This window comes from Penicillium manginii, assembly GCF_028828005.1.
Source record: "Penicillium manginii strain IBT 31320 chromosome Unknown utg000004l:1.0-7231830.0:1.0-7236170.0, whole genome shotgun sequence".
NCBI lineage: Eukaryota > Fungi > Ascomycota > Eurotiomycetes > Eurotiales > Aspergillaceae > Penicillium > Penicillium manginii.
Genome location: NW_026643105.1, coordinates 3,628,600 through 3,647,655, shown reverse-complemented (window position 1 = coordinate 3,647,655; position 19,056 = coordinate 3,628,600). Strand labels below are relative to the sequence as shown.

At 52.0% G+C, this 19,056-nt stretch overlaps 8 protein-coding genes across 8 annotated transcripts; 5 read left to right on the top strand and 3 right to left on the bottom strand.

The window, feature by feature from the left end:
- Positions 1 to 167: 167 nt before the first annotated feature.
- N7533_005074 (uncharacterized protein) lies at positions 168 to 793 on the top strand (the record flags this gene model as incomplete). Its single annotated transcript, XM_057101724.1, has 5 exons — positions 168 to 227; positions 301 to 316; positions 424 to 486; positions 551 to 563; positions 694 to 793. The coding sequence occupies 5 exons, from the start codon at positions 168 to 170 to the stop codon at positions 791 to 793; spliced, it is 252 nt and encodes an 83-aa protein (XP_056961354.1).
- Positions 794 to 1,046: 253 nt separating this feature from the next.
- On the bottom strand, positions 1,047 to 1,575 carry N7533_005073 (RNA-binding protein; the record flags this gene model as incomplete). The annotated part of the gene is made up of 2 exons (XM_057101723.1): positions 1,047 to 1,184; positions 1,252 to 1,575. The coding sequence occupies 2 exons, from the start codon at positions 1,573 to 1,575 to the stop codon at positions 1,047 to 1,049; spliced, it is 462 nt and encodes a 153-aa protein (XP_056961353.1).
- A 413-nt stretch (positions 1,576 to 1,988) lies between these two features.
- sec31 (putative protein transport protein (SEC31)) lies at positions 1,989 to 6,208 on the top strand (the record flags this gene model as incomplete). The annotated part of the gene is made up of 7 exons (XM_057101722.1): positions 1,989 to 2,197; positions 2,265 to 2,381; positions 2,439 to 2,778; positions 2,837 to 2,923; positions 2,983 to 5,740; positions 5,801 to 6,099; positions 6,164 to 6,208. The coding sequence occupies 7 exons, from the start codon at positions 1,989 to 1,991 to the stop codon at positions 6,206 to 6,208; spliced, it is 3,855 nt and encodes a 1,284-aa protein (XP_056961352.1).
- Positions 6,209 to 6,827: 619 nt separating this feature from the next.
- Positions 6,828 to 8,105, bottom strand: N7533_005071 (peroxisomal membrane protein PEX14; the record flags this gene model as incomplete). The annotated part of the gene is made up of 1 exon (XM_057101721.1): positions 6,828 to 8,105. The coding sequence occupies one exon, from the start codon at positions 8,103 to 8,105 to the stop codon at positions 6,828 to 6,830; it is 1,278 nt and encodes a 425-aa protein (XP_056961351.1).
- A 704-nt stretch (positions 8,106 to 8,809) lies between these two features.
- N7533_005070 (uncharacterized protein) lies at positions 8,810 to 9,010 on the top strand (the record flags this gene model as incomplete). The annotated part of the gene is made up of 1 exon (XM_057101720.1): positions 8,810 to 9,010. One exon carries the CDS (start codon positions 8,810 to 8,812, stop codon positions 9,008 to 9,010), a length of 201 nt encoding a protein of 66 aa, XP_056961350.1.
- A 184-nt stretch (positions 9,011 to 9,194) lies between these two features.
- Positions 9,195 to 10,463, top strand: N7533_005069 (PAPA-1-like domain-containing protein; the record flags this gene model as incomplete). The annotated part of the gene is made up of 3 exons (XM_057101719.1): positions 9,195 to 9,990; positions 10,045 to 10,151; positions 10,203 to 10,463. The coding sequence occupies 3 exons, from the start codon at positions 9,195 to 9,197 to the stop codon at positions 10,461 to 10,463; spliced, it is 1,164 nt and encodes a 387-aa protein (XP_056961349.1).
- A 587-nt stretch (positions 10,464 to 11,050) lies between these two features.
- On the bottom strand, positions 11,051 to 11,349 carry N7533_005068 (uncharacterized protein; the record flags this gene model as incomplete). The annotated part of the gene is made up of 2 exons (XM_057101718.1): positions 11,051 to 11,232; positions 11,295 to 11,349. 2 exons carry the CDS (start codon positions 11,347 to 11,349, stop codon positions 11,051 to 11,053), a joined length of 237 nt encoding a protein of 78 aa, XP_056961348.1.
- A 271-nt stretch (positions 11,350 to 11,620) lies between these two features.
- Positions 11,621 to 18,591, top strand: N7533_005067 (uncharacterized protein; the record flags this gene model as incomplete). Its single annotated transcript, XM_057101717.1, is given in 3 exon segments — positions 11,621 to 13,061; positions 13,096 to 14,175; positions 14,192 to 18,591. The coding sequence occupies 3 exon segments, from the start codon at positions 11,621 to 11,623 to the stop codon at positions 18,589 to 18,591; spliced, it is 6,921 nt and encodes a 2,306-aa protein (XP_056961347.1).
- Between the last annotated feature and the right edge of the window lie 465 nt (positions 18,592 to 19,056).

The following is a 19,056-nucleotide window of genomic DNA, read 5'->3' as shown; positions in this document are numbered from 1 at the left end:
GTGGTAACCGGCAATGACCGGGCGGTGGGAAGCGAGAGCCAATCAGCGCCGAGTAGTTCCCAAAACACCCGAGCCACTCACAGGACGTCGACGTTCTGAGCTACCACTTTCCAAGTCTTCCTCCCACCTCTCTCCTCAACTCAACGCCCTCGGTTGAACTCGTCACCATGTATCCCACCAGTGTCTTCCGGATGCAGCCCTCGCGGGCTTTCTACAGCCCCGCCCCTGTAAGTATACCAACACCCGACACCCTTGGGTGATCATACGATCGGCTTCGGTTATGCTAACTCCTGGCTGCAGAAGGAGGCTCACAGCGGTATGCTGACTCCCTAATCGCCCGCCACCTCTCGCAATCAATTGCGCAGAGTACTCTTGTCGCAAGAGTCCAGAAAGAATACTCAGACTGACCGGTTATACCTTTAGCCCACACCATCTCCCAGCGTCTGCGCATGATCAAGAAGTGTCCTCCCGAGCTGATTCCCCTCGGTATGTTATACTACGTCGAAATGCCTACGAAGGGATGATATCTAACGATTCTTTTCACATATAGGCATTGTTCTTGGGTATGTATTTGTCTAGTTCCGCTCGCCCGTTCCATCCTGCCCTGCATCAGACCGAATTTTCTCCCCACGACACCCTTGGGCCGGATCTGGAACCTTGATAGTTTCTCCTTGCTAACCCGCTTCTTCGCAGCGTTGCTGTCGGTGCCGCTATTTACGCTAGCACCAAGAAGCTGCTGACCGACAAGACTCTCCGTCTCTCCCGCAACAGCCCTGAGAGCCACGATCACTAAATGTACCATCATCTTTCTTTGAGCTCCGAGAATGCGAACCCAACTTTTTTGAATTCTCTCGATTTGTATTGTTTCAGTCGATTGGAAGCCCGGTTAAAAGGATTTGGAGAAAGTCAAGACCTGCTCGGAACCGCAGATTGTGTAAATAGTCGGGCTTCGCGGAGGTGAATTTCAGACGGTGTACTTTTTTTCCCCGCAGTAAACCATCTTTCGTGGTTGTTCATTATCTTCGTAGCTATCGTTATACTTGGCTTCACTCAGGCTTCGGCCCAGCCACATCAAGTTGCTCGAGACCCTCCATTGGATCTTGAGGACGGTCATTCGCGGCCTGTGCTTCCTCTGTGGCGAGGCGGTCCTCTTCACTAACTGCGTGTTTGGCAAGATAACCCTCCTGTAACGATTGGTGAGCAATGGTCCCGCATTGGCCAAAGAACAAAGCATGATAGAGCTTCACATACCTGTTCCCAGATAGCAGTCTTGCTGCCCAGACCCTCGTTGGCATCCTTTTGCGGCTTCGCAGCTGCGACCTTAATAGTGCGGCCGTATAATTCACTGCCATCCATGTTGTCGATAGCTTCTTTGGCGTCCTGCGGCAGATCGAATTCCACATATCCAAATCCGCGGTGCTTGTCGCCAGTTTTGTTGGGGGCATCTGGTTTGGGCAGGGAGATGTCGACTACCTCGCCAAAAGGCACAAACGCCTCTGCCAGTGTATGCGCCGTGACACCTTGGTCAAGGCCGCCAACGTAGACCGTACTCTTAAGTCGGGTGGTGTCACTCATGGTGGGGAATGCGATCGAGATGTCTGGTCTAGTTTTCGAGGTAATACTTTGTTTGATTCAAAGTGGCGCAAAATAGACAGAAGAAATTTGAGTTCGGCTTCTGTAATAGACGAGAAATCGCTCGTGGTGGTTGAGGTATGCTTGAGCTCTGTCTCTCTTCCGTCCTCCGCAGACCGTCGACCGAGAAACTGATATCACGTGCGAGCCGCCCTCGGGGTGTTTTGGCGAGACCCCGAAGCGGACTAGTGTCAGTTCCCCGGTCCCGCGCAGCCCAGGAGGCCACTTGGTTGAACTACAGCATCGTATCCCCCGTTGTCAATTCTTTTTGTACAGGGGTGGGATCTGGCTTATTTGAACCCTCCGCTCTCCTTTCTCCTCTGTTTCCCACACACTCCCCCCTCCGTTCCGATACCATGGTCCGTCTGAGGGAAATCCCAAGGACGGCCACGTTTGCCTGGTCCCCTGGCGCTTCATCACCATTGATCGCCACCGGAACCCGAGCTGGAGCCGTTGATGCTGATTTTTCTAATAAGACATGCCTTGAGCTGTGGGATCTGAGCTTGGATCGCCAGGATGCGAGCGAGGAGCTGCAGCCGGTGGCCAAAATCGACACCGACTCTGGGTATGATATGATGCAATCACCCAAACCGCACAATTTAGCAAATATACTGATGAAGGGTTCTTCCTAGTTTCAATGACATCGCCTGGACGGAATTCGACGATACAAAGCGGGGTGTTATTGCAGGTGGCCTGGAAAATGGCTCGTTGGATCTATGGAACGCCGATAAGCTGCTTGCTGGATCTAGGTGGGTTGAACAAGTCAGCAATGATAACGATCGAACATATTTGCTGATAAATTGCAGCGATGCCTTGATCTCACGAACTAAGAAGCATTCTGGTGCCATTAAGGCTCTCCAGTTCAACCCCAAACACTCGAACCTCTTGGCCACCGCTGGAGCAAATGGCGAGCTGTTCATCTCGGACCTGAACAACATCGAGAATCCCTTCCGGCTCGGAACTACGGCAGCTCGCACAGATGATATCCAGTGTCTGGATTGGAACAAGAAGGTTGCTCACATTCTGGTGACTGGTAGCAGTGCCGGTTTTGTGACAGTCTGGGATGTGAAGACGAAGAAGGAAAGCTTGACACTCAATAACATGGGCCGGAAAGCTGTCAGCGCTGTTGCTTGGGACCCTGAGAAGGTACGTAATTGCATATTGGGATATTGGTTACTTTATCGCTAACAGAGGTCATGTCTAGCCTACCAAGCTGGTCACTGCTACTCCCCTGGAGTCAGACCCTATGATCTACGTCTGGGATCTTCGCAACTCCCACGCTCCCGAGCGGGTTAGTATATCTATCAAACAACATATTTCGTGACTCGAAACGCTAACATATTGGAATAGACTCTCAAGGGCCACGAATCGGGCGTACTGTCGCTCTCATGGTGTGACCAGGACCCTGATCTCCTTCTCTCTTCTGGAAAAGACAACCGCAACATTTGCTGGAACCCTCAAACCGGACAGCCGTATGGCGAGTTCCCTGTTGTCACAAACTGGACCTTCCAGACTCGCTGGAACCCGCACAACCCCAACTTCTTTGCCACCGCATCATTCGACGGCAAGATCTCGATCCAAACCCTGCAGAATACCAAGACCGACGATCACCAGGCAATTGCGGATCACAACCAGGCGCTTGACGGCGAAGATTTCTTTGCCAAGGCCCAGACACAACCTCAAGTTTCCAAGTTCTCCCTTCCTAAGCCTCCTCGCTGGCTCGAGCGACCCTGTGGTGTTTCATTTGGCTTCGGTGGCCGTGTCGTCTCTGTCGGTCTCACTGAGAAGGGTGGCCGCGCATCGAAGGTTAGAATCACGCCATTTGAGGTTGACGAGAGCGTCGGAAACGCTACCGAAAGCTTCGAGACTGCTCTTAGGGAAGGTGATCTCCGTAACCTGTGCGAGACCCGAGCTGCTGGTGCTGCCAGTGAGGAGGAGAAGGCCGACTGGAAGGTTATGCAAGCATTGCTCTCTGAAAACCCTCGCAAGGGCTTGGTGGAGTACCTGGGTTTCCAAGACCAGGCTGATGAAGCCGCTGACAGCTTGGCAAAGCTTGGCCTTGACAAGAAGGAAGATTCAGACTCCAACGGAGAGACTGAGAAGCCCAAGTCATCAGTCAAGAAGCACAAACGTCTTCAATCCATGTTCGATGCTACCCCGGATACCGATAACTTCCTCACTGAATTGGCTGCATCCAAGGGCGCACAGACAAACAACCCCTTCCAGATCTTCAACGGTTCAGAAAGCGAAGCCGAGCAGAAGATTACCCGCTCTTTGCTTCTTGGAGAGTTCGACAAGGCTCTCGAGGTTGCCCTTCAGGAGGACCGTATGTCTGATGCCTTCATGATCGCCATCTGTGGTGGTCCGAAGTGCATTGAGAAGGCCCAGGAGTACTACTTCTCTAAGCAGGCTGGTGGACCCAACTACATGCGTCTGCTTGCGTCCATCGTCGGCAAGAACCTGTGGGATGTTGTGCACAACGCCGATCTCTCTAACTGGAAGGAGGTTATGGCTGCCCTGTGCACCTTCGCTGACGAGAAGGAGTTCCCTGATCTGTGCGATGCCCTCGGTGATCGTCTTGAAGAGCTGGTCCAGCAAAGCGATGATAAAACCGCTCGCAAGGATGCCTCGTTCTGCTTCCTCGCTGGCTCCAAGCTGGAGAAGGTGGTAGCCATTTGGGTTCAAGAGCTCCGTGAGAACGAACAAAAGGGTATTGAGAATGATGCCGATAACTCGACCTTTTCCATCCACGTTCGTGCCCTGCAAGGCCTGATCGAGAAGGTCACTATCTTCCGCCAGGTCACTAAATTCCAGGATACCGAGCGGACTAAGGATGCCGACTGGAGCCTCAGCACTTTGTATGAGAAGTACATTGAGTACGCGGATGTTGTTGCCACTCACGGACGCCTCCAAATCGCTCAAAAGTATCTCGACCTTGTTCCTGAAAAGCATCCCGAGGCTGAGATTGCTCGCAACCGTATCAAGTTTGCTACGCGTCAAGCGCCCCAGAAAGCGCAGCCAGTCACTGCATCCCGAGCTACTCCCAAGCCTCTGCCGCAACAACCATCTGCCTATGCGCCGCAGCAGACCTTTTCCCCGATGGCTGCTCCTGGAGCTGGTACGCAGAATCCTTACGCACCATCTCCTGCTGTTTCTGCTCCTGCCCAACCCCAACAGGCTGCCAACCCGTACGCCGCAGTTGGTGGAGCTTACAACCCGGTTGGCTATCAGCCTACCCAGGGCATGAGACCACCGGCATATGCGCCGCCGTCACAGTTTGGCGCACAGGCTGCGCCTGCTGGTGCTCCTCCCCCGCGCGGTTCAAACCAGTCCCCGGCCAACACCATCACCACTTATACTACGGCTACTGGTCTGCCTGCGTGGAATGACCTGCCAGAGGGCTTTGCCAAGGCTCCTCCTCCTCGCCGTGCAACCCCCGCTGGAAATGCAGCAATCAGCTCGCCGTTCCCTAACCAGTCTCCTCCCCTTGCCCAGGGTCCTCCACCCCCGGACCTCCGCCTATGGGCTCGCAGAGAGCTCCATCTGTTCCCCCTCCCCCCCAAGGTTGGAGCTCCTCCTCGTGTGACATCTCCTCTGGCGTCGAATGCTCCTGTACAAGCTCCTCTGCAGCCGGTCAACCCATATGCCTCTCTCCCCCAATCTCCGCCTACTGGAACCATGGCCCCTCCGGCATCAATTCCCCGAGGACCATCGCCTTATAATGCTCCCCCAAGCATCCCGCCGCCGACTAACCGTTACACCCCGAACCCAACTGCTCAGGCTGCAAGCCCGCAGTTGCAGACTCGGGCCCCGGTTGCTCCGCCGCCACAAGCCGCTGCCTCGCCATATGCCCCCCCCAGGCCCAAGCGCCTTCAGGATACGCTCCCCAGGCGCCGCCAGCTTCAGCATACGCTCCTCAGGCCCCGCCACCCTCAGGCCCAAGCCCCTATGCGCCTAGCGGTCCCGTTGGTGTACCACCCCCACCCATGGCAGGCCAAGGGATTCCTCCTCCTCCCATGGCATCCCATGCTCCCCCCTCCACCCCAGGGGTCTCGTCCCGGCACAGCGCAGTCTCAACGAGCTATCCCCCCTTCGACACCCAAGTACCGTAAGTACAACACCGTGGTCACCTATCAACGCCAGGAGCCTCTAAATTAACATTCCTTAGCCCCCGGTGACCGTTCCCATATCCCTCCCAACGCCATGCCTGTCTTCGAGATTCTGTCCGCGGACATGCAACGCGTCAAGCTTCGGGCGCCCTCATCATTCAAGGCCCAAGTTGACGATGCTGAGCGTCGCCTGAGCATTTTGTTCGACCACTTGAACAACGAGGATTTGCTCAAGCCCAACACCATTGAGGATATGGCGAACCTGGCTCGCGCTATCCAGGCCCGTGACTACGAGACTGCTCGCGCCGTCCACGTTGATATCATGACTAACCGGACCGACGAGTGCGGCAACTGGATGGTACGTTACTCTTTTCTTGCGTGGTTCTCGATAAAAAAAACAACAAACTAATCGTATACTTTAGGTCGGAGTCAAGCGTCTCATTAGCATGAGCAAGGCCACCCCTTGAAGCTGTTTATTAGCATTATAGACGTGTGATAGCGATGGCGTGTGATGACTACCTATATTCTCGGCCGAAAGAAGAGAATTCCAAGACCCTGGTACAAACGCGCTTGGTTATTTTTTGGGACAGTGCGCTTTTCTTGTCCATTTTACTATTAATGCCTGCGTGTTTCCTTTCCTGCGTTGCTCCCCCTGGGGATCTAGTTTGCTTTGATTATCTGTTACGAGAAAAAGAAAAATTTCCCTGGTTTTAACAACGAAGTTCAAGATGTGGTTTAGATTGTCAAATAGACGTGGCACTGAATGAATAGTAGATTAATTTTTTACCGTACCTGCTACTAGTAGTAGTAGTAGTAGTAGTAGTAGTAGTAGTAGTAGTAGTAGTAGTAGTAGTAGTAGTAGTAGTAGTAGTAGTGGATTCGAATTGCCCTCAGGCTCAGGCTCAGGTTCAGGCTCTTACAGCGTTGTTTTGAGTCCTAAGAAGAGATAGCATGTGTTGGGAGTAGTATTTATTCTTATTTCCTGCTCTCTTTATATTTACATGTGTCACAAATACCTACCTAGGTAGGTCGTACTAATATACTCAACACCGCTGTATCTAAGATCCAATCTCACTACCTCATCCATCACCTTCCAGTCGAAGCCATACCCCCAAGTCTACCGCCCCGACTAGTAGGGAAGTTTCTCGCACTCAGCAGCGCACCCTTCACACCACGGATCTCCGCCTTGAAACCAGCAATCGCTTCGTCCTCGGACTTCTTCACGCCCATCGCAGCACTATCTGTTCCGTTCGTAGTGCTACTGTAAAGACCATAGGAAGGCGTAGAAGAAGAGTAACTCGGAGCCGCATAGGTCAACCCATCCAGATAATGGTGCAGATCCGTAAGCTTATTACGTAGCTCGTCTTCCAGGGCACTGGAGTCCTTATCAACGCCATTGACTTCCTTCAGCTGCGATTGGATAGACTCCAGACGACTCATGTGGTTATTGACCGCCTGAGTCGGCGCATCTGGCGCCTTGCTTTCCTTCTCAATGGCTGCGATAGAGGACTCAGTGGTCTCGGGGCTGGTCTGTGTCCCCATGTCGCGGTGGAAAAGCTCCGTCGGATCTGAGGTGACGGAATCAGTATCGTCGCTTTCGTCTTCGAATGGAGTGGTCTTTCGCGCGGTTAGATGGGCCGGGATGACGGTGACGCTTTTCTCTAGCTTTTCGTTCAGCTTTGTGAGGTTCTCTTGTGCGGTGCTGGCTAGCTCGTGGCGGGCGCTTGTTAGGGTCGCGAGCATCGGCTTCACGAGGTATTCGCTTGCACCGTATATGCTTGCGCCGAGGCCAGCGGCGCCGTAGATGGTGTAGAGGACGCGGTTCATCGTGACGAGTGGGGGAGGCTTGTTGGCTTCAAAGAGGAATTCGGGATATGTGATGATTGGGGGTACATCGCGCGGTGCGGAGGCGGGGGTTGTGGATGGGGCTGTCGAGCGTGGTTGAGACGTGGTGTTTGGTGAAGACTGTGCAGTGGCGGGAGAGGATGGGGTGACTTCGGATTGACCGCTAGATGGTGTTGATGGTGTTTCCTGGGTCTTGCTCTCTGCGGCGGTTGGGGTGGTGCTGGTCGCCTCCGCGTTTCGGGTAATGCCGAGGAGTTGGTCGATCTCGTCCGAGTTCAGACCTTTCGATTCAAGGAAAGTCACTTTGCGATCGGTTGGGGAGTCACGAATAGATTCATCCTCGAGGAATTTGGCCGCTTGAGTTAGGAGGTCCTCTCGGTTGGTGGGTGCGGGCGCATCGTCGGAGCTCGGCGATGGCGACGGTGACGAGGAGGATGAGGAGGATTGATCGGCTGGCGCAGCTCCTGACTGCCGCTGCCATGAAGGAATAGAGGGTGACTTTGAGGAGGAATCTGACATTGTGATGCAGTGGTCCCAGGCTAGAAGGGATGGGGAAGAAGAAGAGAAGGGAGAAGAGAGTAGAGAGTAGAGGAGCGGCAACTTCCCCGGACTTGGGACTGGAACCATGTGAGCCGACCTCGGCTGTTGCACCGACTCGGATCTCTCCGACTGCAATCCACGTAGGGCAGCCTCCAGTTCTAGTTCTAGGTTTGGTGTAGAGATGGTTTGGATTATTCAGAAAGGCTATTAAATTCTATTGCTTGTAATTTTTTTTTTTCAATACATTCTAATATAATTGATTGGGTATACCTAGGCATGACCTTGGAATGAGCAGCTTTATAGTGAGATCTCTAGTTATAGACTACTACTTTACTACTGGTCCGATTTCAGCACGGCAAGACACGATTCCCGTAATTCGCCAGCACTGCGGGTTATAGAGTAAAGGGGGTCGACTTGTGGGAAAGACTTAGAATTGACTGGCCTATTTAGATACATACTTAAAAGGCAAATATTAACAGTGGCAAGTTACAGCTCTTCATGTACCTGGGTAACTACTTAATACTTTGATATCGGCTGACCGCCTGGCGGGCAGAATGGCGGTGGTTACTCCATTCGCTCATCCAGCGTCAGCGACAGCCCTCGTAGAGATTGGAAACTTTTGGATAAAGTACCTGTAAGTTGCCTTATTGGCCCCAATGATTCTGCGCCCCCCGTCACCCTTCATGACTATGCAACTGGACCCCGACCGGTGGCCCAAGGGCCACTACTCCCCGAACCTCTGGGGGACACTGCAGCCAGGAGAGCAACTGCCAACTTCCCTGCAACGGCGCTTTGTCCGCACGGCGAGCCTCCTAAACGTGGCGCCCCGAGACAAGTTGGTCCTGTGCCTTCCCGGTGTGCGCTGGGTCTCATTCCCCCGGTGATTGGGCCACTGGCTTCCTTTCTCACTTCATCTCCCCGATTCCTTGCGATGCCGTTGCTATCTCGTAACTACCACTGCCTACGATTCTACGAGTTATCCCCCGCATCTGTCATCCCCTCCATCCTTGTATTGCCTTTCTGCCTTCATCTTCACTCTTCAACTTCAGCACCACAGCCTCCCACGTCATGACGCCAGTTCTCCGCCGCTCTCGTCGATCGCGGGGAGCTCAGGAACAATCCCCAGAATCGGATGCTAACATCAATGCCAGGCCTCAGAGACAAACCCGCTCCGCTGCTGCTGCGGCATCTGTGACTGTCTCTCGATCTTCTCGATCTTCATCGGATCCATCAGGCGAACCGGCCCGGACTCTCCGTGTAACTGTGAAAATGCCCGCTGGTAAATTGCGGGAAGCTACTGGTGGCCGCTCCGGCCGCCGATCAGTCAATGTGTTCCAGGAGAACCCAATTGTTTCAGGACCGCGTTCCAGTCGGAACAAAAAGAAGGTCGTGGAAGTTGCCTCGTCCGACGAGGAGGACATCGAAGACGAAGAGGAGGATGAGGTCGAAGATGAAGAAGATGCTCCTGGCGAAGATGATGACGAAGATGCCGATGGTGATATAGATATGGACGACGCTCTACCACAACCGCCCACAAGGCGAAATGCTAAGGTTACAGCCCCCGCCCGTGGCAAAGCCAAGAGCGTGGAAGCCAAAGAAATGGAGCTTGAAGAGGAAGAAGATGAGGAAGAGGAAGAGGAGGAGGAAGATGAAGACGATGTCACCGACTCCGATGCGGAGGGCGAGCCCGAGGACCAAGACGAAAGCGCTGTCCCTGAGCTCAATGTTGAAGACCTCGACGAGGAAGACGAGGAGGATGACTTGGATGAAGAAATGGACAGCGAAGGCCTTGCTCTCAACAGCGGCAAGACGACCAAGCGTCAGCGAGGAAACCTAGGCGATGACTTCTTGCAGCTCCCAATGGGTAAGCAATATCGGCCTCTATCCCAAAACTGGCATTGTGCTCACAATCGAACAGAACCCCAAGTCAAGAAACATTTGACGGCCGAGGAGCGTGCTATGAGACGAGCAGAAATGGCCCGCCGAAGGAAGAATCTCAGCGAAAAGCGAAATGAGGAAGAAAAGGTATTTACTCAGATCGGAAATCAACAAGCATACATAGCTAACATCTAATAGATGGATACAATCAATCGACTTCTCAGGAAGCAACCCCCCAAGCGCCGTGGCCGCGGTGCAGTTGCTGATACTGATGGGACCCCCGCGGATCAAGAAGGCCAGGAGCCCGAAAAGGCCGATCCTACGATGGTTCGCTGGGTTAGCAATGCCAATGGCTGCAAGCTCGGTGTGCCCGAGGAGTGGCTCGGTACTCCAGTCGGTCGTGTTTTTGGAGCTCCCGCAGCGGTCACTGGGACGAGCAAGCTGGTGCAAGAACTCTGAAATCGCATTTTAGAAAATTTGACATGGATTGGGGCGCATTTAGGAACCACTCTGGAGCACTTGGGAAAAGGCAGGAAATTCTCGATACACCGGCACGACGACTGTCATGCTCAGTCTCCGTATCGAAGGCATGGCGTTTACATTTTCAATATATTTAACACTGGAGAATAATTTGACGAATACTCATGGTTTGATCATATCCTGCATACTACCTAGGTAGTAGTATCGGAAGATTCCCCCTGACCACATTACTTCTGAAGGTTCAGCAGGGAACTAGAACCTTGACATATAGAGTACCCAGGTATCAAACTGCTCCAAGTGTATTTCCAAGTGTAAATTATAGTACTGGTAGTATTTTGAGAACCAAATCACCCATCGGGATTAGTTGTAAAGCTGAGAAACTTGACCCAACCCAATAGTCTTCCAATTTACTCCGTCGTGGACTCTCCAAGGCCATTGGGACCGACCAGCGTGCCCAAGGGTCGCTGAATTTGACCAGACCGAGCACTCGCGCCAGGATTGCTTTCGTAAATTAGCCATTAGAGGCTATTCCTCGTGTACCGGTCGAGTATATGTTGCGCAAGAAATCATTGATTCTTTTCAGCTTTGGTTGTGCCAGACGCCGGCTTTGTGCTCTGGGAATTGTCAACCGCCGCAGGTGCAGTGGCACCTGAGTTCAATCCTGCAGCAGACTGAGGAGCAGCAGGCCCGTTGCCATGTGTCTTTTCAGCAGCGAGTTCTTGGAATGCGGGTTGGAAGGTGTAGTAGCCTGTGGGACAAGTTTGACGTCAGACCTGATTTCTCGCACAATGACAAGGGTGAGGTATATACCTGTATAGACACCCACTCCAATAGCGAGAGCGACTGGTATGAAATTGCGACTCATGGTGAAGTGAGAGGTGGGAGTGCAGCTGGTGGGAAAGGGAAGTTTGGGGAGGTTTGAGGTTAAACTCGGAGATGCGGGAGTGCCGATTGCCCGGAGACTCCCCCGTTATCGCCGCACTGATTAGCGGCACACGGCGCGTCTTTAACTTATTCGACGCGTTTTCCTCGAGAAGACTATTTGCTGGTTGAGAGTTTCACCTGATGATTTGAGCTCTCCTAATACTGAATTACGCCACTCGATGACTTAATGAAATGGGCGAAGCCCACCGAACATGTCAGTTGAATGGCGGGAACGAGGGTTTGTCCCGGACTCCGATGAAGAGGAAGAGTTCGATTCTCTCAACACGAATAAAGAGAATATTGGCGATCAGAATGATGCTATAGCAGATGATATCGACTTGAATTATATCTCTATTCCGCCGTCAATACCGAAATCCGAAACTGAAGACAGCTCCAAGCAACAGCATCGCGAACATAGTCAGGATGGATCGACAGCGCCCTTGGATGACGACCAGGAACGGGTTGACGCTGAACGATATGAGAAGGGCTCGCAGGAACTGGTTTCGAGTTCTACAACTCCAAACTCTCCAACTGTGACTCCCCTCCCGCAAGCGGGCACAGTTTCCAATGAAAGCTCAAGAACAGCAACACCTATTGCAACACCTGCGAAACGAGCACCAGGACCTCGCCGATCCGCCAGGGCAAGTCGCGGAACTCCTTCGGTCGAAGAAGCCAACCAGAGCAAAGATATATGGGATATTCCCAGCTCGCCTGCCCAGAGGACTAGGTCCTCTAAGAAAACACGAAGTCAAACGCCGACACCGAAAGATACGCCCTCTGCGAAACCCCGCCGGACTCGGGATAATGCACAGGCTGATACACCATCAGCGTCGATACGCCATATAGATACGCCATCACGAGACTCTTCGCCGGATGAGTTGATGGTCCTTGTGCCTTCACCACGGAAGCCGCTTGCCAACACACCCAGCAATAGACCACACGAACCGAATGAACCAGCCAGGTCGGATGATGAGTCTTCTTTATCCTCGGCAAAATCAAATATCTCTGTTCCGTCCCCAGGCCATTCGCAGATTGAGAAGGATACTACAACTGAAGCAAATGAGGAGGACAATTTGGCTCAAATTCTACCAGGCCTCGAAATCCCCGAGGAGTTTCAGCAGCCATCTTCTCAGCCAGAGCTTCCACAGGAGAAAACTGTTCAGCGAGGCGTGCAAGATGATATCCAGATCCATATACCAGATCTTCAGCAGGAATATGGCCAGCGACCCACTCGATCTCTTCGAACTCATAAACCCGCACAGGTGAACCCTTATACGTGGGAACTTGCGCAATATCAGAGACAAATGAAATCTGCAGGATTGCGGTCCGTTAGATTGCACGCCGAGCCGTCTCAGCCTCAGCCCGCTGAAATCACGGACGAGAGCCAAGGGCTAGATGCCTTCAATCCAAATGCTATACGGTCAAGTCCTCCTGCAGAAGAGTATCTTCCTGCGCCGAAGCCGAAACGAAGAAACGAAGCGGAAACGAATACACCACGCACTCAAAACCATGAGAATCATTCTCTAACCATTAGACGGCGACAGTCCACCAAGCGAAGAAAGAGGTCTCGCTCTGGAGCCTGGCATGATGGTACACATCTTGTCAGCAACGACCCACAGCCTCATGTATTCATCAGTTCCACTCCCCCGGGAGGTCTGGATTCATCAATCTTTGATATACCGACCAGTCCGCCGCAGCCCGGTGGCTTATCTTCAGCGTCACGAACACCACGCGCTTCAGAAATCTTTCGATTTCCCCCCCGGCTTCACACCCCCTCCTACCACAACCCCGAACTTTGATTCTTTGGACGTGACCCCACACAATGATGAACCCGCAATCGTTGATCAAGAAGAGTCGGCTGCTTCTTCAGATGAGGTAGAAAACTCCGATTCTTCTGGCCCAGAGCTAGAGACTGCGGAGGAACGTGAGATCCGAAGACTGTCACGACAGACCCGGGGTGTTCTTCCGGCATCGTGGCATAGAATCGATGCACAGAAGCGGTCCCAAAACCAGAAAGCCTTACAGGCAAGCCGCCATGCTGCTCAGCGAGAAAACACAAAGGGTGTTGCTAAGAAAGTGTTACGAAGAAGTGGGCAACCTGTACGCCCAAGCCAAATGAATTTCGGAGATGACGAAAGTGATGAAGAACCCCAGAGCACGCGAACCCCGCAATTAAACGAAGTGAATGCGGGTGAAGCACTCAACAGAATTGTTGGGTTCGAAAATCCCTTCGGTGAAGCTGAAGAGGACGACAACTTTGAGGATAACCGTGTTGATTACATGCTTCCGCCCACAAGTCGCGCCAAGCGCAGCAGTCTCAAACGCGCTCATCCTAAAGAAAGCTCGAGTGCGAAAGAGAGAAGATTGAAGAAATCTCGACTTCAGAAGCAAACAAGAATCACTGATTCTTCCTATGGGAGCCGACGAACCAAACGACCGTCCACAAAATCAAAATCAGCACCCCGGCTGGGAATTTTGGATGCTCCTGATGTTGCCAATCAGCCTCATAAAGAACAACCACAGTTTTTGAGAGTTGCAGCGAGGCGAGCTCGCTCGCGTCAAGACGGAGGCAGACACAGTCCGACTCGAAAATTCCTGCAACTGGGCTCGAAACGTGACACGGCCGATGCAAATGAGTCCCTCGGGGCATGGAGACGAGGAGCAATTCCGCAGACCAAGATCCAGCGGCCTCGACCGAAGCCTCGCAAAACACCGACAGCCGCGAGGCTTTCAAGTAACCGCCATCGGGATCCAGCATCTTCTCGCAGTCCCCGACTGACTAGCCATTTCCCTGTTATGGAGACTGGAGACCCTCTCCGGCATCGACAATGATTCTACGCATGGGCAACTGGCAGGTGGAGCCAACTCTCTTCCGGTGGAAGCATCCAACAGCGATACGGCACAAGCGCGATCTATGCATGCAGAAAAACGAGGGCACCAGTGGATGATCCAACGGAATAATGCAATCTCATCTTTGCGACGAAACAGCGCCCGCCCTGCCGTCGGAAGTCTGACAGAGCGCAGTGCAGGCCAGCCAGCATCTCGAGCAATGTTCCGACAAACACTGACTGTGCTCAACCGAGATTATCGGCATAGAAATTCATCTTCATCTCGGACCTTTAAGCCAAGCTTAACCCTCGACCGCTACATTTCAGATGTTGGACCAGCACAGCTGCCACCCACAGTCGTTCCCCACCACACCCCTCTCACAGAACCGGTTGAAGTTCAGCAAAGTCGCCGTCGCTTGAAAAAGCGCCCGCCCAACCGTGTCAATCTTACCTTGGATGAGTTCTTGCAGGATGCAGAACAAACGACACCAATTTCTGGTGAGCTGGATGTTTTCGCCTCAACCGGTTCCGAACCATTGCGTACCTCCACTTTCAACGTGGGAGGTGGCATGTTCAATTGGCAGCGTTCATATCCACTAGACTTTGGGGCATTGCCGCTGCGTAGTGGCACCTTTTTCCACGAGTCCACATTTATAGGGTGTGGGGAATTTGCACGATCAGTACAGATTCTCAAGCGGGACTTGGATCGAGATGCAGGGGTTTGTTCCATACCGTTCAAAGACCAGACCTTCCGATGGGGAGCATGGAGTGATAAAGTATCCTCTGAAATGGGCGTCGCATTCGATTCTATTGTGGGGGATGTCGAATCACTCGGTTACTCAGTTTCTGAAGCAACCCCATCATCACAGCTGGCGTTGTCATCTCTCACATTGCGAGCATTAATTTCCTATGTCTCCGATCATTTGACGTTCGCCGATCCTATCGACCGCACTGGCTTCCTTAGTCGATCCCTGTCGTTAGCTGTCAAGCTAAGAGACCCAATTGCTTCGACTCTTGCAGCAAGCAATGTCGATGATAAGAATATCGCCAGCATCGCTTGCTATAACATGGTATTCGCAAACCAGATTCGGCAGGTCGCAACCCATGAACTCGTCAGCCCTTCTCTCAACAAGGAAGCACTGGATCTGGTCAGGCTTTGTGTTAAGGACACAATCAGATCAATTCTAAGTCAAGCCGGGAGAGCCGAAATCAAGCGTCTACTGGAGGAAAATGAAGACGACCACGGACGTGAAATGGGGATTCGAGAGGAATTCCCATCTGCAGAAGCATGTGTCATCGTCGATCAACTTTTGCGCTCTTCGGATGTATTCGGTGGGGTGCTCGAGGACCACGAGGTCGAGGCCTATACCGAGGGCATCATTCGCAATAGAAATGATATCGGGAATCTGGAGATCGCGTGGCGTAGCTTGTTTATGAACTTGCCCCTCCACGATATTGACAAACATGGCATCGCCCGTCGAGAACTTCGGTTCAAAGTGAAACATGACAACTGGATTCTCGTCAAAAAGCTCCTCTCCCCGGTATTCGAAAGCTACGACATTCATTCTGCGACCCAGACGATATCGTACAACGCTTACTGCCGGACACTTTTTCAAAGATGTCACCGTCTGATCAACTCCTGGGGCTGGAGAGACTGCAAACCCATCCTTGACACTCTCTATGACTTCTTCGCCCAGAAAACTCTCTATAATCTGAAATTCGAAGAAAGCCGTGGATCACCTTCTTTCCTCGATGAACTTGACCAAAATCCTTCTCTAGAAATCCGAGTTGGAGAACCGACATTTCACACTCTACTGAAGATCATCGCAAGTGGGCTGCGCTTTTTGTCTAAGCGCTACGACAATAAGAAAATTCGAAACTTCGCCTGGCGCCTCCTACCTAATCACGGACGCATGTACCCGAAAGAAGACTCTCTCCGCCACGAGGATCTCGATGCATTGAGGAACCACCATGACCTTCTCTGTACCTTATACTGGGTTGTCCCTGATGGTTACCGACCCCGATTGGAAACTATCAGAGACCTCGTCAATCCGGCAACTTCCCACCGCGAAACATGCGGTATCAACCTACGATCCTGGACGAGACTTGTTCGATTCAAGTTGTCTACCGACGAGGAAGTTTCGGGCCTAGACCCATTTGCCGATTGGCACAGCCATTTCGTCAACGAGCTTCGGAAGCAGCATATCCTTGCCAGGAACGAGATTGAAGCTCAGCGCAAAGAAGGGGAGTGGATCACCGAACAGCTCATCGAAACTACCATTTCTGAAAACCAACGACAAATTGAAAGTTTGCTGAGCATGGCACTCAGTGGCTTGCTTACTGCTGTTGAGCGGGCGCCAACGTTGGACCATGCACACCGACTGATCTTGAAAACCCCCTTCGAGGCCTTGCTGTCATTATTTAATCCGAAGATCTCGCGAGTCAACGTTGTTGTATCCGAGGCTCTTGCAGTGATTACGGCGTACACTCGGAAAGATGGTAATGGTTCATCGCTTGCAAATGATTTTTCGGTGCCAACGGCGCTTCCAGCTCCAGAAGACGATAGCCAAGAATATGGAGATTGGGATGACATCGATGCTGTTATGGTCGATCAAACAATTCTCAGCGAAGGGATTGAATATGTTCAGTCTGATCTTCATCCCATCGTCTTTCGCCTGGTCTCCAACTGCTTTGGAGAAGACCGTTGCCCAGATGATGGGATCCTTTTAAGTACTGTGGAATGCTGGACGTCAGTTGCTCAGGTATTGGTACGTCATGGCCTCAAGCGCTGGGAGGATTATCTCGATCCTCACGGTGATATGTCCTGGGAAAGACTTCGCGAGACGGTTCAAACCCGCAAATTCTCTTCCCAATTTCTCGCTGCTTGCATTGAAAAGAATTCTCGAATACTCTCTGACTGCCGGATGCTTGTTATGGGGATGTGGATCACATCATTGATGGAGCGATCTTCCCTACTGAAATTCCAGCATCGCTTGACAGAAGCTCTGCTTAATGGTCTTCCGGATGATCCGCTACTTCAAAACCTTCCTTTTTACAAGGAAAAGAAGGCTGATCGATATCAGCTAACGATTGAAGAGCTCTCTCAACGTCGCATCTCGCTTATATCTAGCGTCCTGTCGAATATGCGCGAACATGTTCTGGGGATGGAATCCTCAGCTGATCGGAATCTCTCTGTCACAAAAAGAGAATACTCGGAAATTCTTGAGAAAATGATGAGTGCGATGAAGAAGAACTATCGTGAGCTCGGCAATGGGGCCGTGGAAGCCGCCCGGGGTGCCTATGTCGACTTTGTCCACCGGATCATCCGATTCCTTCAAGAACTTACAAACGACATCAAAGCCGTGGATCCCTTCTTCACGAACCCTGCGCTGTTCCCCCTGCCGTCCTCGGATCCTCAATACGTTGTTGCAAGGTTAAAGCGCTACGAACCCAAGCTCTCTTCCCAACAGGGCCTTCAGGCACTGATCATGTTTACTCAAGGCATTGTTGAACGTGCCGTTCTGGAGGGCCAACAGGATCATCTCACCGAGCAACTGCACGCAGCTATGGCGAACACATACGAGGCTGGCGACTCCGACAAACCCACACTCCGAGCTATCCTTCTACAATGCATTTTCCCTGACTACATTGAACTCGCGTTCAGTGCTCGTCCCGCCTGGCTCTTAAGTCGATCCATAATCCGGAGCATGACACTTGTTTTCAAGGAGTTGCTGTTTGTTATGGACGCCACGGACTCGAGATGCGTTTCCTCCGTGCTTGGAATCTTCGATGCGGTCTTTTGCTCTGCGTATCGCGCTTTGCAGCCGCTTTCACATCGCCCGACTGTTTTACAGAATACATGTACTCTCGTGATGCTCACTGCTTTCGTTGAAATGGTATCGTCGACTCTTGTCGTGGTGGACTACATCGACCGCTTGACTGGTATTTCTGAAGAAACTGTGTCATATATCCAGTGGTTCCGGGACTTTGCCGCCAGTGTGCTCGGCCATGTGAACGATGCCAGCGGCGCGGGTGCGATGTCGGAAATGGCGATTCGGACAGACTTGGGCCTGCAGCCCTTGGGAACATCCCCAAGCTTACCGTCGCATCTCGTTGCGACCCGCACAATTGCTTTCGAGGAGCATCAGTCTTGTCTTAAAAACTGGTCCGAGCATGGTGGTAGGTACTACCACACTCGAAGCGGACATGACTCAAAGGAAGCTGTCCTTGAACCTCAAATTCAGTTCCTCGTTGAAAGTGACACGGAAGCCAGGAAATCACTGGGTGCTGCTGTGGGCGAGTTCCTGAACCGAATCGATCAGCTTGATTTTTTCCCAGATGAGCGGGAAGAGTGAGTGCAGCGATCGCATCGACCTTGAAACTATATAACTCTTTTTTCTTTTCTGCTTTGTGTTTCTCTTATGCTGTTGATGATGGAGTGCATGCATGCTTAGCATTGGCGTATGGTGACGGTTTAGATTATGATATTGAAGAACAAGGTCGCGGACTCGGAGTCAAAACGATACCAGGGGGAGTTTTACGTCGGATTTGATCATGTATGTTTATGTCTGCAAAACGAAATGAGAAATACAAAATGTCATGAAAATCATCAAGACCTGCTTGCTTGTTTTTTTTTTCGTGTCTGGGGAGTGGATATCCCGAGGGGGTACTATTTGCAAGACTATGCACGCATCAAGTCATTGCCAGGAGAACGATCAAAACAATCAAAGGAGAGCTTCGTAACTAGATCCTTGTATCCTTTCATGCCTCGTATATCATCATTGGACAACAAGGGGTACTGAAAAGGGAAAAAGAAAATC